Source organism: Juglans regia, chromosome 7, assembly GCF_001411555.2.
Source record: "Juglans regia cultivar Chandler chromosome 7, Walnut 2.0, whole genome shotgun sequence".
In the NCBI taxonomy this organism is placed as follows: domain Eukaryota; kingdom Viridiplantae; phylum Streptophyta; class Magnoliopsida; order Fagales; family Juglandaceae; genus Juglans; species Juglans regia.
This window is the reverse complement of record NC_049907.1, coordinates 42452689-42467774: the sequence shown is the minus strand read 5'-3', so window position 1 is coordinate 42467774 and position 15086 is coordinate 42452689. Positions and strand designations below refer to the sequence as shown.

Genomic DNA, 15086 nt, shown 5'->3' with positions numbered 1-15086 from the left:
CATTTCCAAAAGTGTGAGATTTTGCTTCAAAGCATAGGAACAAAACATGGAAATACTGGAGATGATTTGGATTGGCTTAAAAAAGTCGCAAAATATCATTTGCATAGAAAAGATGAGACATGCTAGTAAATCCACATTCCTTGCACTTACTACATTCTGTTGCATTCTGGAAACAGAGGCCTTTGTATTTGCTCGCCTAAGATTCTCCATGCCTTCCCCTTCATTCGTTCAAGGATAGCTACGACGCCCTTCCAACCTCCTTCCTCGTACTCTGCTGCTACCAAATACCCAGCCTTCTTCTTTCAACATCTTTGCGCAAGATATGCTCAGTTTTGGATAACCTACAGCCTTTCCTCCAATTTAGTGCAATCCCTCCGTATCTACCATTGGACAACCACTCCATGCTCTTCCCACTAGGGCTGAGCATCGACTGTTTCGGAGTCAGAGGGCCCAACCTCCGACTCCGACTCCGAGATGTAGAGAATCCGCTCCGCCTCCGACTCCGACTTGTCGGAGCGGAGTCGGATTTTTGGACTTTTTTTTTTAATTTTTTTTAACTTAATATTTGACCCACTTTTTTTTTTTTTTTTTTATAAAAATTGTGGGCTTTCTAATTTCAATTCTCTCGAAATTACAATCCAAACTTATTAAACTTTTGATTATAATAAAAAATACAACTAAATAAAACAAGTAACATCCTAACATACATTCAAAAATTAAAAATAAAAAGAAAGTCCTATTTTTACATGTACTCCCATCATCCATGATTCCATATCCACATCCAACTAATCACTACAATAAACAAAGGCATCAAATGAAGACTAAAAAAAAAAGCACCATATAGTTACTATATTATATTATTATAATTACTATGAATCTATTTTTAATTATATTATATATATATATATGAAGACTCGTAAAAAATATATGATATATATTATTATATATGAATATTAAAAAAAAAGGCACCGTATATGAAATGAAGATTCAAAAAATAGTATTACTATTTTATATATAATATAGTATTAATATATTATACTATTAGTCTATTACTATATCTTATAGTATAATTACTAAGACTATAGTATCATACTATTAGTATGTTAGTGATTTAATATTATATATATTAAATCTCTAATCTCTTATACTTGATATATATATTAATATATATAAATATTAGTAATACACTAATAGTATTAGTATATTAGTATTAGTATTAGTTATACTAGTAGTGATATTAGTTATACTAATAGTTATACTAATAGTTATATTAGTATTAGTTATTATTAATATTATATATTATACTAATAGTGATATTAATACTATATATAGTTATAAGGATTTAGCATAACTATATTAGTATAAGTTATATTGATTTAGTATAGGTATAATACTATAAGTTATAATTATAGTCTATATTAGTATTAGTATTAGTTATAGTGATTAGCATAACTATATATTAGTATTTGCTATAGTGATTTTAATTTAGTATAACTATATAATACTATTAGTATAAATCACTATACTAACTATATCACTGATAGTATTCAGTATACTAATACTAGTATATCACTATAGTTAATAGTATCATATAGTAATATAATATTAGTAATTAATACTATATTAATTTATATAGTAATTTATATATAGACTTAAAGTGGATTACTAATAGTATTAGTATTAGACCATAAATCTAATTAATATACTAATGTATATTAGTATTACTAATATATTTATCCAAAGGAACATGTTGAGAATTTATTAAGTCAAAAAATATAATTAATACAAGATATTGTTATATAAAATTTATATGAATAATACTTTAGTTATTATACATTAGTATTATATGTTATTCTAAATTTATAATTTAGTGTTTATCCATTAGTATTACATGTTGATGTTATTATGCATCTTAGTGTTTATAGTATATTATATATACATTAGTATTATATGTTATTATATTTATACATTAGTAATTTAGTGTTACAACTTACATGTAACATGGTAGTAATATTGTAAATTTGTAATAGTATGATATTTACATATAGTCATATACTAAACTATTATTATTTATTAGTCAATTTACTCTATATATTATAGTATAAATATATTATTTAACTAGTATATTATTGAGTTTAACTAACTATATAAGATATAGTTGTATAAAATTTAATTGATTAATATATAGAAAAACACATATTTTTATAAAATATGTATAAAATCGGAGGCGGAGTCGGAGGGCCAAGTCAGAGGCAGAGGTGGAGGCGAAGTGTCGGAGGCGGATCAGAGCAGAGTCGGAATCGGTTCTTCAATGACTCCGACTCCGACTCCGATTTCCAATAGGGAAAAAACTTTGACTCCGACTCCAACTTGTCGGAGTCAGAGCGGAGCCGGAGCGGAGTCGGATTCGGAGTCGGATTGTCGGATTTTTGCTCAGCCCTACTTCCCACCAAGAGATATTTGGCTCAATGCCCTCTTGTTCTTCTCAGCAATATGCAGCACAAGGAATCTATCATCCACCTGTAGCTCTAAACGCTTCAATTCTCCAATAAAAGCTTTGAGAAGCCCATTTGCCAACCAATCCAACCTGAACTGGTAAAAAACTAACAATAGTCTTACGATAATGTAAAAGATATGAACAAAAGAGGTTAACTTTAGTGAAGTTCATGATGGCCATTAGAAAGCAAGACAGAGTTGAAACCAACACTCACAATGAAGTATTGAAGATTTCCCTCACAAATGAACCTTCTCTATGCTGAATGACCAAAACTTAAAACGTCTTCAGGGAATTTTATTTGTTGCAAGCAGACTTTAACATGAAAACTTAGGTTTGTCACCATTCAATTTCCCTTATATGAATTATGTTCAGCTGCCTAATGTTTGTTAGGCTGATGTCTCCTTTGGTTGTTGCTCTGCCCCATCATTTGTAATTATGATACACATTGTTTATATCTGTTGTGCATCTCTTAATGTGGTTTTTTATTGTGTTTATTGCTTTGCTACGTGAATGGTGAATGGAAACGCATCAAGAAACTGCCCTGTGAGATTTGCTGTGTGGGCTTTGACATTTCTAGTGGGGCAGTTCTGAAAACAAACGGTAAAGTTGTTTTCCTTTTATCTTGGCGAGCGCTTTATATTTACAGAACTCATTTCTGTCAAATTCTTCGTTCATTCAAAAAATATTGTATTAAACCATGTATTTAAGATCAAACTTTTACCATCCACTAGATACGGTCAGCCAGGATTACATTTATGTGATCTTACTGGAACAACCCATGTTCTCATATCAATAGTTGTTTCCTTAGTCCACCTTAGTTGTTTACTTTGATTGTATATGGTCATTGACATAATTTGTTTGCTTGCATTATCATGGAAAAACATATTTTAACGCCGTAGCTAATCAAGGGAAACAAAGTAAGTGAATGGAAATAATTCAGGTCCTCCAATTTATTGTTTGCGTTCAAACTGTTGTATCTGCATTGTGGTTTGAACAAACTAGGTCAACGGCAATAATTCAGGTTCTGAAATTTCACCAGGCTTTCCTATGCCAAGCCCATTTTTGTACAGCCATTTATGCTTTCCAGAAAATTAAGTAGCTGGTGTTTGTTTTGCATTTTGCTTTGAACACTTATCAAGCATTGTTTCCTCTGGTCCACATTTAGTTGCTATGTTTTGAGGGGTGTAATACGTGGTGGTATTGTTGTCCAGTGTGTTCTTTAGATCTTGGATTTTGATGTCTTCTTATCTATCAGCATAAATAAGGATTGTAATAAGCTTGCAATTGGCCATTTTATAAGCAATCATGTTTTCATGACATAAATATTTGATTATGATATTACTCTCGGGACGGGGATGCAACTTGGTGAAACTACATGGGGCCAGTGCTCCAAATTTTTGTACTGTAGTGTTTCCCTTTGATGATCTTCAATCCTGCAGTTGAAATGGATGACTTGTTCATCAAAGATTACGAACAATTACCATGAGGTAATTTATTTTTCCTTTCATTCTTCTTGTCCATCTGCTAAGTAAGAAGTTGGTAGTTATTGTCGTCTTGAATCACCACCGCACCTTTTTCACTGAAAGACAAGGACGGAGCAAGGGTTTTTATTTTTATTTTTTGATAAGTAAGAAGTTTTATTAATCCACATAAATAGGCAATGCCCGAGTACATAGGAAGTATACAAGAAAAAAAGCAGCATTCCCTATTTTCAAAACATCGACCATTTCTTTCGATCCATGTACACCACATTAAACATAGAGGTACCATCTTCCAAACAGCTGCAATGTTACGGTGGCCCCGAATCCTGCTCCAACATGACAATAAATCCATCACCCTTCTAGGCATAACCCATGATACCGAGCCTAATGAAGATGTCATCCCATAAAGCCTTGACTACTTCGCAATGGAGAAGCAGGTGGTCTGTTGATTCGCTACTGTGTTTACACATGAAGCACCAATCTGTTAAGTAGAGATCGTGCTTTTTCAGCTTATCGATGGTCAATAATTTCCCATGGGATGCCAACCAACCAAATAATGCAACTTTGAGGGGAGCATTGCTCCTCCAAATGTTCTACCAAGGGAAGGCATTGGAGGGGTGAACTGTCAATATCTTGTAATAAAGGCGGACTGAAAATGTCTTGTTCCCTGTACATGTCCATAATAGTCTATCCTCCCTTCCTTGCACTTTCAGCGTATATAAAACATTGTAAAATTCAGCAATGTCGTCCACCTCCCAATCATGTACAACTCTAGAAAAATTCACGGACAAATGAAGAGAATCAGCAAATGTGCTCATATTATCAGCCACGGAAGCATCCTTATCTGATGCAATCCCTCCCCACCTCAAATCTGGAATTACCGAGTTTATCATCCCATCTATTCCGAATGAATTTCCAAACCCCCACTCTGTAGGCCCCTCTTACTGCATTAGAGCACCAATCCCCCCAAATGCTCCCGTATTTAATATCGATGATGCTTCTCCAAAGAGCGTCCATTTCTTGATGATTCCGCCATAGCCACTTACCAAAAAGAGCCTTGTTGAAGGTTCTCAATTTTCTAACCCCCAATCCACCACAAATACAAAGGGGTGTAGACTTTATCCCATTTGTTTAAATGTAATTTTTTCTTATCTTCTAATCCTTCCCACAAGAAGTCATGGTAAATCTTCTCCAGTCTATTTGCCACCCCTGCAGGCAAAGGGAACAAAGATAAAAAATACGTTGGAAGATTAGATAATGTGCTCTTAATAAGTGTGATTCTACCGCCTTTAGACAAGTAAATTCTCTTCCAACCCGCCAGCTTGCATTCGATTTTCTCAACAATCCCATCCCACATTGCCTTGGATTTATGAGGAGCCTCTAAAGGAAGTCTTAGGTATTTCATAGGCAAGGATGACACCTTGCAGCCCAAGATGGCCGCCACTTCGCTTAAATTATTTACCAAACCAACTGGAACAATTTCAGACTGTGATAAATTCATAATAAGACCAGAGACAGCTTCAAAACAAAGGAGAGCTCTCAAGGAGCGAATTTGGTCGGGATCTGGGTCACAGAAAATCAACATATCATCGGCGAAAAGGAGATGAGTGACTGATATGCTACCATGCGAGGAACCGCCCACCGAGAAGCTCGAGATGAAGCCCCTGTCCACCACCCCCTCCAACATTCTACTCAGCACATCCATCACAAGAATAAGTAACAAGGGGGATAAGGGGTCCCTTTGTCTCTAGCCCTGAGAACTGTTGAAAAAGATTTCGGGAGTGCCATTGAGCAAAATAGAGAATTTGACAGTTGTGATACAATGTTTTATCCATTGACGCCATCTTTCCCCGAAGCCATGTCTGCCAAGGATATACAACAAGAAATCCCAGTTCACGTGCTCAAATGCCTTCTCTATATCCAATTTACACAAGATACTTAGGGTGCCATCTCTAACTCTATTCTCCAAACATTCATTAGCAATAAGAACAAAGTCTAGGATTTGTCTTCCTTTAGCGAAAGCGTTTTGTGACTTCAAGATGATATTCCCCATAACTTTGCTTAGTCGCTTAGCAAGAACTTTTGAGATGATCTTGTAGACCCCACATACCAAACTTATGGGACGGAAATCTTGCATCTCCACCCACCTCCCCCTTTTTGGGATAAGGGCGATGAAAGTGGCATTAAGACTTCTCTCTAATTTCATATAAGAGTGAAATTCTTGAAAAACGTTCATGAGATCCTCCTTAACAATGTCCCAACAAGTTTGAAAGAACGCCATTGTGAAGTCATCTGTGCCTCGTGCTTTGTCTTTATCCATCCCTTTAAGCACGCTAAGCACCTCGTCCTCTTTAAAGGACCTCTCCAGCCAAGCTGCACTTAATTGATCAATCAATTCGAAAATGAGTCTGTCTACCTTAGGCCTCCATTGATATTGCTCCGTTAACAGCATGTCATAAAAGTGGACAATGTGGTTCTTGATAGCATCTCTATTTGTCAAAACTCTGCCTTCCGAATGAAGGACCTCAATGGCATTGCTTCTACGATGGGAGTTAGCAACTCTATGGAAAAACTTTATGCTCTTGTCCCCTTCTTTCAACTAAAGGACTCGAGATTTTTGTCTCCAAGAGATCTCCTCCATAAGAGTGATTTTTTCTAACTCAGCTACTACATTTATTTTCCTTGTCTTATCATCTTCCAAAAAAGGCCCATCCACTTCTTTATCATCAAATTGATGCAGCTCTTGGAATAAAGGAAGCCGTTGGTCATTAATGTTCCCAAAGATTTTCCAATTCCATTTTCTTAGATTGTTTTTCAAAACTTTAAGCTTCCCGGCCAAAACAAAACTAGGGGTGCCCGTGAGTTGACAAGAGGCCCACCACGATCCTACTTTCTCCATAAACCCTTCAACCTTCAACCACGTATTCTCAAAAAGTATCTCTATCCCCTGTGAAGACCTCCACAATCTAATAAGAGGGGGAAATGGTTAGAGCAAAGCCTAGAGAGCCTTTTTTGGCAAAGGATGGGGAAATGGACTTCCTAGGAGGGAGAGACAATGAACCTGTCCAACCTGGACCAAGCCCTCCCGTTAGACCAAGTGAAATCTGCCCCCGCCAAAGGTAGATCTACCAAGTCCAGTTCAAAAATAAGTGCTGAAAAGTCAACCATGGTTGTACCGATGCTAGAGTCCCCTGATCTTTCACTTGGGAATCGAGTGACATTGAAATCGCCTCCAATACACTACGGGATGTCCCACCAACTACACAAACTAGTGATCTCATCCCAAAGGAGTTGTCTTTTGCTGTCAATAGTTGGCCCGTAAACTCCTAAGAGCCCCCAACCGAAACCATCTTCTACATTCAAGAAAGAGCAAGCTATCGAAAATTCGCCATTGAAATCCTCCACCAAATTAACTACTCTCTTATCCCATAACACTAAAATGCCCCCTGAAGCACCCTTGGAGACAAGCGTGGTCCATCCCATGTAAGGGAAATTCCACAAGCTTCTTATTAATTGCCTGTTGATAGACTTCAACTTGGTCTCCTGCAAACAAATCACATCTGCCTTCCATTCTCGTAATAAATTCTTCACTCTAAGACACTTGCTCGGGTCATTCAATCCCCGAACATTCCATGAAAGGATCTTGGGCTTCATGGAATGCTGAGGTTCACCCTATCATTGTGTGGCCCCCTGCTCACACTTCCTTCCCTTGCACCATAGTTTATGGAGCAAGCAAGCCTCTTAATTTCCCTATCCTTTTTAGCGGCAGATTTGGCAAGAAGTGGCTGCCTTGCTTCTTTGACAGTGAGAAGAGCTTTAAACTGGTCCTTACATCCTTCGCATGAAATCTCGATGCAATGACGAAGATCCTCTACCTATTATAAAACCCAATCAGATTGCATGCCAGCCCACGAAGGTGCCGGTGGTAATGAGCATAAAGGACTAGGTATGTCTCCTGCATCCCCTAGATCCATGTCAACTCCAAACTCTTTGCAAACTAACTTTAAATCAAACCCAAGTGAAGATTCAACATCTGAGAGAACCCCATCAATCGATGACTTATCATACCTTTCTGCCACTATGCACAAAACCCTTAAGGGGGTCTCTAGATCACAGAATGTTGAATGAAGGCCTTGGGCCCTAAAGGGAACCTCAAAGGGCTTAGAGGGACCAGATCAAGGCAGCCCGGTGGAGGACGATGCCTCCTCACATAAATTTCTCTCATCCATGATTAGGAACGACACCAAAATTCGAGCCATATGGTCTGTGGATGCCATCGGCCCTTTCTATGTCTCCAGCGAGCTCCCAGAGGCCTGGGGACAGGTAGCGACACCCTTCTCGACCAAACCAACTTACGCTTTCAGGTTCAAGGGGCTGTGCTTCTCAGTGTAGCTCTGTGGTTGCACCCTAGTAGTGGCTGTAGAGTTGTTGGCGACCGTTGATGTGTTCTGAGTCGTTGGTGGGGTAGCCAGGTCGACTACCGGAGGCGTTACGCATTTTCGGCGCAAGGCCAGAGACTCTCGGGCCTGAGAGTGCCCCATGGCTTTCCAGACAGGATGGATGGGCCTAATGGGCTCGGCCCAGTCCATCCTACTAGTAGGCGCTCGGGCCCCCCTTTGCTGTGGGCTCGCGGGCCCCTTCAAGTTCTCGCTCAGTCCATGTATTTCCTTTCCTAAACCCTTCAAGTTTTGGCCCAACCCCTTCAAGTTCTTCAAATTCACAAACCCTCCCTTTCCCATGTCCATTACCAAGCTTAGGCCTGCATCCACTTTATTCATCAGTACCGAAACTTCCTCTAATAACCTAGACAACTGTCCTTTGACAGCCCACAAAATACCTTCCACCTCCCCCAACTTCGTACGCTCAACAAAGGAAACCCCACTACCCACAAGGCAATAGGAATCACATTCAGCACTGGTCTTCGACGCCATGGCAGAGCTGCCCCTATCAGAAAGTTTGCTGGTGACCTCAGAACAAAGGCATAAGAAACACCATTTCCAGGAGGCTTCTCTGTTTCCAGCCCATAACCAGCCAGCCCACCCCGACGTAAGCCACCCTCTGTAAACACCCCCGTAGGACCAGCCACCTTCTTGAGGTGGTAAGAGAAACCTTCCCAGCCGCATCCCTTCACACCTTCAGTGACAATCAGAGAGAGCCCCCATTCCAGAATTCCTCCAAATGTAGAAAATATCCTCTATTGTTGCTGTGCCGTTGAAGAAAGAGGACCCCATTACCCAGCCTCAACTTTTTGAAAAACCCATCACTCCGTCGAGAGACAAGAGCTTCCTCCACCATCCTTGCCACCCATGAAGCTGATGTCCTGTTAATGAAGAGAAACAGAGCCATTTTTCTGTTCCTCTCAGTGATGCGAAAACTGTTACCAGCCACCTTCAAGAAGATGAAGGTTTTAGACTCCACCATAAAACTCCCATCACCTTCCATCTTGGTAGTTAGTAAACAGAAGCAAGTAAAGAAATAAAAGAGAGAGGAGAGGGAATGGAGATAGAATCAACTCCGGCGAGAAGCGCCGGTGAAGGGTTTTTATTTAGTGGGGCTGGATTAAGTTGTAGAATAAATCTTCAAAAAATAACTCTTAACAAATGAATTATGAATTACAAATGAATTATTATTTAGGGGGGCTGGAACTAGGAATCAGTTTGGGTTTTTTTTTTTGAATGTCTATGACTTGGTTGTGTGACGAAAAAAATGAAAGACTAGAAAGTGTGCAGTGGTTTTATTGGGTTGAGGTTTTTGTGAGATGTAGAGCCAGATTTTTCAAGGTTTTTGTTTGTTGAGATTAAGTTGAAAAGAAATTGATCGAAGAATAGAGCAGTTACTTTGTTGTGGAGTTGTGGGAAAACCTTGGAACAAGAAAAAGAAGGGAAATTTTGAGATTTGATTGGTATGTCAGATTTAAAAGAATTTGGAAGCTCGAAAAGAAGGTTGCGCTCCTTTAGAACTCCTTTTGACATTTGGCAGGTTTCTTTGGGGATTTTCTTAAATAATAAATTGAAGAGTATGGTTGTGATAAATTGAAGATGATATGTAGCTACAACCGTGCTACATATTGTCTTTATCATAGTTACTCCATCCACTAGTTTTGCCGTCAGGGTCTTTCTTGTATACCATTACAAATTTACTAAAAAATTATGCTACCATTTTATGTTTTTATCATTTTTTCGGTTGTATTTAAAGAAATTGGTTTAATTAATGCTCGAAAGATATCATGATTTATTTCTACTGTGCAACCGACAACTCAACCATCTTAGGCGGTTCCTGTACTTGTTTTGCTAACTTATTTTGCTCATGGCTTCTCGTGAAAATGTTGCAAGGCAAACGATTCTCTCGATAACAATGGATTTCTCTGTTTTCTGGGTTCTCATGTATGTTTAGTAATCACTCTTGTTTTTTTCTCTCCATTCATTTTTCAATTATTTTTATTTTCATCTACTGTCGCTTTTAACTGGGGATGAGATCCTATTGCAGCGCCACCAGTGCTACCGGTTTAGCAATTACAACCAGGTTATCTACGAGCTTAATTATTCTTTGTATATACTGCATCTGCTTTTTGTTTCTCCTGTTAGTGTGCTTAGGTTTTCAGCCATCAAGTGTATAATGCAAATTTAAAGTGCTTGTACAATGTAAGGTGCTTGCATTATGTAACACATCTCAAGAATTGAAATAAGATAACACTGATTTTCTATCTTCGAGAGGTGCTCCTCCAAGAAAATGAGAAGGAAAATGAAGAAAATTTTATATCATTCCAGAATAATCCTCTAGGCTTTTGGCTCAAGTACATATAGTGTGAAGTATTCCCCAATGCTATTCCCTATATGGGCCTGTACTAATACCATCATAATTAGGGCTACAAATGGTCCGGTCCGGTCCGGTCCGGTCCGGCAATGGACCGAAAATTTTCGGTCCATCATTTTTCCGGACCGGACCAGACCGAACACCCAAAGGGACTGGACCAGTCCAGTCAGTCTGCCTTTTTTTTTTTTTTTTTTTTTAAATAATTAATAAAAAAATTTATTTAAAATACTAAATTAAATTAAGTGACTTATTAATGTGGATTATGTAACAAACTCAATAAAAAAATATTTTATATGGTCAATGATAATAAATTAGATGAAAATTATATTATTAATTTATATAATTACTATATAATTAACTAATTGATATTATATATTTATTAATTCATAGAATATTAACAAGTGTTAATAGCATATTTAAAATTTTATATTGTTAATAGTGATAGGTTAGATGGAGATATATATAAAATATTGTTAATTTATAGAATATTAACAAGTATTAATAATATATTTAAAAATTTATATTGTTAATTGTACAATTATTATATATAAAATATATATAAAAAATATATATATTTTTTTTTTCATTTGGTCATGTCCGGTACGAAAAAACTGTGGACCGTGGACCGGACCGAATGTTTTCGGTCCTCTAAAATATGGACCGGACCGGACCGGTCTAAGTCTCGATCCGGTCCGGTCCGGACCGAAACTATCGGTCCGACCGGACTATTTATCACCCTTAATCATAATGAGATACTCAAATAAGACTATGCTCAAGCCTATTACGGATTACAATTAGAAGTCCAGCAAAAACAGTAAAACAAACTATAAGATCGAATTCACGAAACACGATCTGATGTGGTCTATGGGCCCTTCCTTTGATATAAGCTTAGAGTGTGACAAACCCTCCCCCTTCAAAGCACCTTGCCCACAAGGTGTAGTAATGCTTCAGTTTTCTAAATTGACCCACATCATCCTTATTAATGGCACCTACCATTGAGAGAACCTCATAAGCCTTTAGGAATGAGGAGTTCAAATGGTCTTCTTACTTTCTCCAATAATGTAATAAATGTCGCTCTTGCTCTCCTTCTTCCTGGTCATATAATTTTTCAAATTGGTCTTCTCATCACCACTCTTGGTGGAGTGGTAGTAAAGCAGCTCAACAAGCTTTGTTTGTTTTGAAAATCCTCATGGATACCGAGATTGAGGTTCTTAAAGAATGCCTCACAGGACTTGTTGTAGTCTGGATCACCAAGAACATTAGTTTCTGCTGTTGAATTCACAAGTCCATTTACTCCAAAAGCACCACAAAGAATAACAACTTGCCCAATGTTCTTAGAAAATGCATGATCTTGTTAGAGTGCTAATGCAATAATTGTAAGTGGGCCTAATGCCATCAACGTCACTTTTTCAGGATAGAGGTTTGGCGGAGACAAATTTTGGGATCCCCATCCATCAACAACATGGACAAAATCTGAGACTCGAAGTTTCATTTCTATAGTAATGGTGACATGAAATCCTTCAGCAACAGGGATAGTAGTTCTTCCAGCAACTTCAAGTGAACGCAGGGCATTTCTTGAGTTCAACAAGTAATGCCCAACAGCTACCTCTAAGCCCATTCCACAAATTGTTTGGCATGGTTCAACAAGTGCACCAATTTCAGTCATTGGATTTGGGAGATAAATGGTCTCATCTTCATCCTCATAAATAACTCCGTTGAGATAAAAATCAAAACCAAAAAAATGAAAAATATTATCCCAAATTTTGTTCTCCTAATGATTTCTCTCAAGTCCTTTTCCTTTATCAAAAGGCTAATGAGTTCTCTGATTTTTAACCCAAAAATTCTCCTCAAGGAGGTAGGTCTTTAAGCTCCCATTATTGACACTCAAATTGATGCTCATCAATATCCAAATTGATGGAGAATTAAAATCCTTAAGGGGTTCTCTCATTTCCCTTCGCTTATCAAGTCTTTTAGACATGCTGCCACTCAAATCAAAATCATTTGCTTGCTTAATGTGTAGGAACACCTTCAAAGCCTCTGACAGAAAATTGTAAGCAACATAACCTGCAGTCATGGAACTCCAAGAACCCCTATCTCTCACAATCATTTTATGAAACACCCGACTTGCAAGCTCGATTATGGTGAAAGCTATATAAATTCTCAAAAAAATATTCCCCATATCCATTGATTGCAATGTCCCACTTTCTCCAACACTCGAGCACTGACTACAAGTTTTTTTAACAAAAGAGTATGTGAATTTTTTTGGTTGAAAAATCTCATTAAACACGTTAGGCTCAAGATCACCTCTAGATCTATCTACCTCCCTCAGTTTCTTGTCAGCTTCAACTACCAATGATTTAATCCTCTTCCATGTTGTGCCTGAATGGTAGGCAACAATTGCAAATACAACATTCCGGCCAATAAAATAGAGCGATGGAAGCTCATCCCAACACCAAAATTTCATCTCATACCCAAAACACATGACATAAGTCGACGGATTAAACCATAGGATAGCAAGTATACCTGTAAATCCAAGAGGAAGGGATCTCTGAGGATCGAGTAGTTCTCGTAACAACCTTCGGAGGAGAAACGAAAGATCCCGCATTCTCTGAACAAGACCATTGGTACCCCCATCAAAAAGCCGATTGTATGTTTCAACCTTTTCTAGAATCTCAACAGCCTCAGGGCTCAGGGTCGTGTCGCTGCCTTAATAAAGCTTCTCCAGGAATCAACAAGGTAATTTAACGGTGACATAGAGGACATCTGCACGATTGGAGTGCTGATCCATGATGCCAAACAAGCATAATGCAATTGCCTGTAAATCCAATGGAAATCTCATATTGAAGAATTGTAAAGTCTTGGAGCATCAGACGCATGACAACGGGCTGAGTGGTGGAATAGATCTGGTCCGTCGCCATGTGCTCAGGATGGAACGAAAATGAGAGTGAGTTCATCCTCTCGCCGTCGCAAGAGAAAGGAGAGAGAGAGGCGACGAAATCTTGAAAGCTGTGATTGACGCCATCGGGATCGGACTCCCATATGATGGTTAGGCCTCTTACGATTAATAAGTCGTTGTTGCTAGTGGCGACCGACAGGAAGGAAGAAGAGAAAAAATAATTTCTGAGATGAAGAGGAGGACACAAGATTCTTAGGGAAGGATGACAGAATGGTAGAAATGGTTCGGGATTTTTGGGAACATGAGAAGGAATAAGCTGAGCGGGCTTGATTTCATCTTTTTCTTCCACAACAACTGCATCTTCCTTTTGTATGTCGCAAATTTGATCTTCGAATTGGTTGAAACTTTCATGAAAGTTGCTAGCAAATTTGTCAAGGGACTATTGAAATACTTGGTACATTTTGTTGTGGCTTTCTCGAAAATCGTTCAGATGTTGTTGAATAACATTGAAGCGTTGAAGATTGTGTTCCATTGATATTGAGCAAGGATGAGATGATGTTTTCCATTCTCACAGATTGATGAAGCTGATGCCAAGGAAAGACTAGCTCTGGAAACCATTTGTAACACACCTCAAAGATTGAAATAAGATAACACTGATTTGCTCTCTTCGAGGGGAGCTCCTCCAAGAAAATGAGATAAAAGAGAAAGAAATAGAATTTTATATCATTCCAAAATAATCCTCCAGGCTCTTGGCTAAGAGGCTCAATTATATATAGTGTGAAGTATTCCCCAAAGCTATTCCCTATATGGGCCCGTACTAATAACATCATAATGAGATACTCAAATAAGACTCTATGCTCAAACTCATTGCGGATTACAATTAGAAGTCCAACAAAAACAATAAAACAAACTAAAAGATGGAATTCACGAAACACGTTCTGATGTGGTCCATGGCCCTTCCTTTGATATAAGCCCGGAGTGTGACACATTATATGCTTAGCTTGCTAGTTCGAGTCTTACATTTATGTGGCATGTTACATATAATGCTGTCTACGAAGAGTATTTTTTTAAGTTTCCTTAAAAATATGAAAAGCGTTTCTTGGTTATTTTAAAGAATCAGACCCCAACCAATTTATAAAATCTGAAGTTATAAGTTTTTTCTAAAAAAAAACACCAATTTAAATTGAGTGCATCTATTTAAAATAATATAGATACGACATATTATAATTTCTATCCTTTAAATTGAGTGCATCTATTTAAAATAATAATAATGATATTTTATATAGCAAGTTTTATTTCTATCCTTTAATTTCTATCCTTTATTTCACCACTTGTTTTATTAAAATTCAACCAATTTAAAATATATTTGTATAAACGATCTGTAATTATATTTAAGATT

General features: G+C 37.7%; 1 protein-coding gene across 1 annotated transcript; it reads right to left on the bottom strand.

Moving 5' to 3' along the window:
* Window positions 1-2439: 2439 nt before the first annotated feature.
* LOC109021412 lies at window positions 2440-5683 on the bottom strand. The gene is made up of 3 exons (XM_019004029.1): window positions 5293-5683; window positions 4576-4849; window positions 2440-2587 (listed from the first exon to the last, which is right to left on the bottom strand). The coding sequence occupies exons 1-3, from the start codon at window positions 5681-5683 to the stop codon at window positions 2440-2442; spliced, it is 813 nt and encodes a 270-aa protein (XP_018859574.1).
* Between the last annotated feature and the right edge of the window lie 9403 nt (window positions 5684-15086).

Bases quoted from the DNA above. Each gene is read 5' to 3' on its own strand.
- LOC109021412 (XM_019004029.1), bottom strand. From the start codon at position 5,683: ATGGATGTGCTGAGTAGAATGTTGGAGGGGGTGGTGGACAGGGGCTTC. The intron at 4,850-5,292 runs GTTGGAAGAGAA...CGGTAATTCCAG, and splicing joins AATCGAATGCAAGCTGGCGG to ATTTGAGGTGGGGAGGGATT. The intron at 2,588-4,575 runs GTAGAACATTTG...TTACCAGTTCAG, and splicing joins CCCTCCAATGCCTTCCCTTG to GTTGGATTGGTTGGCAAATG.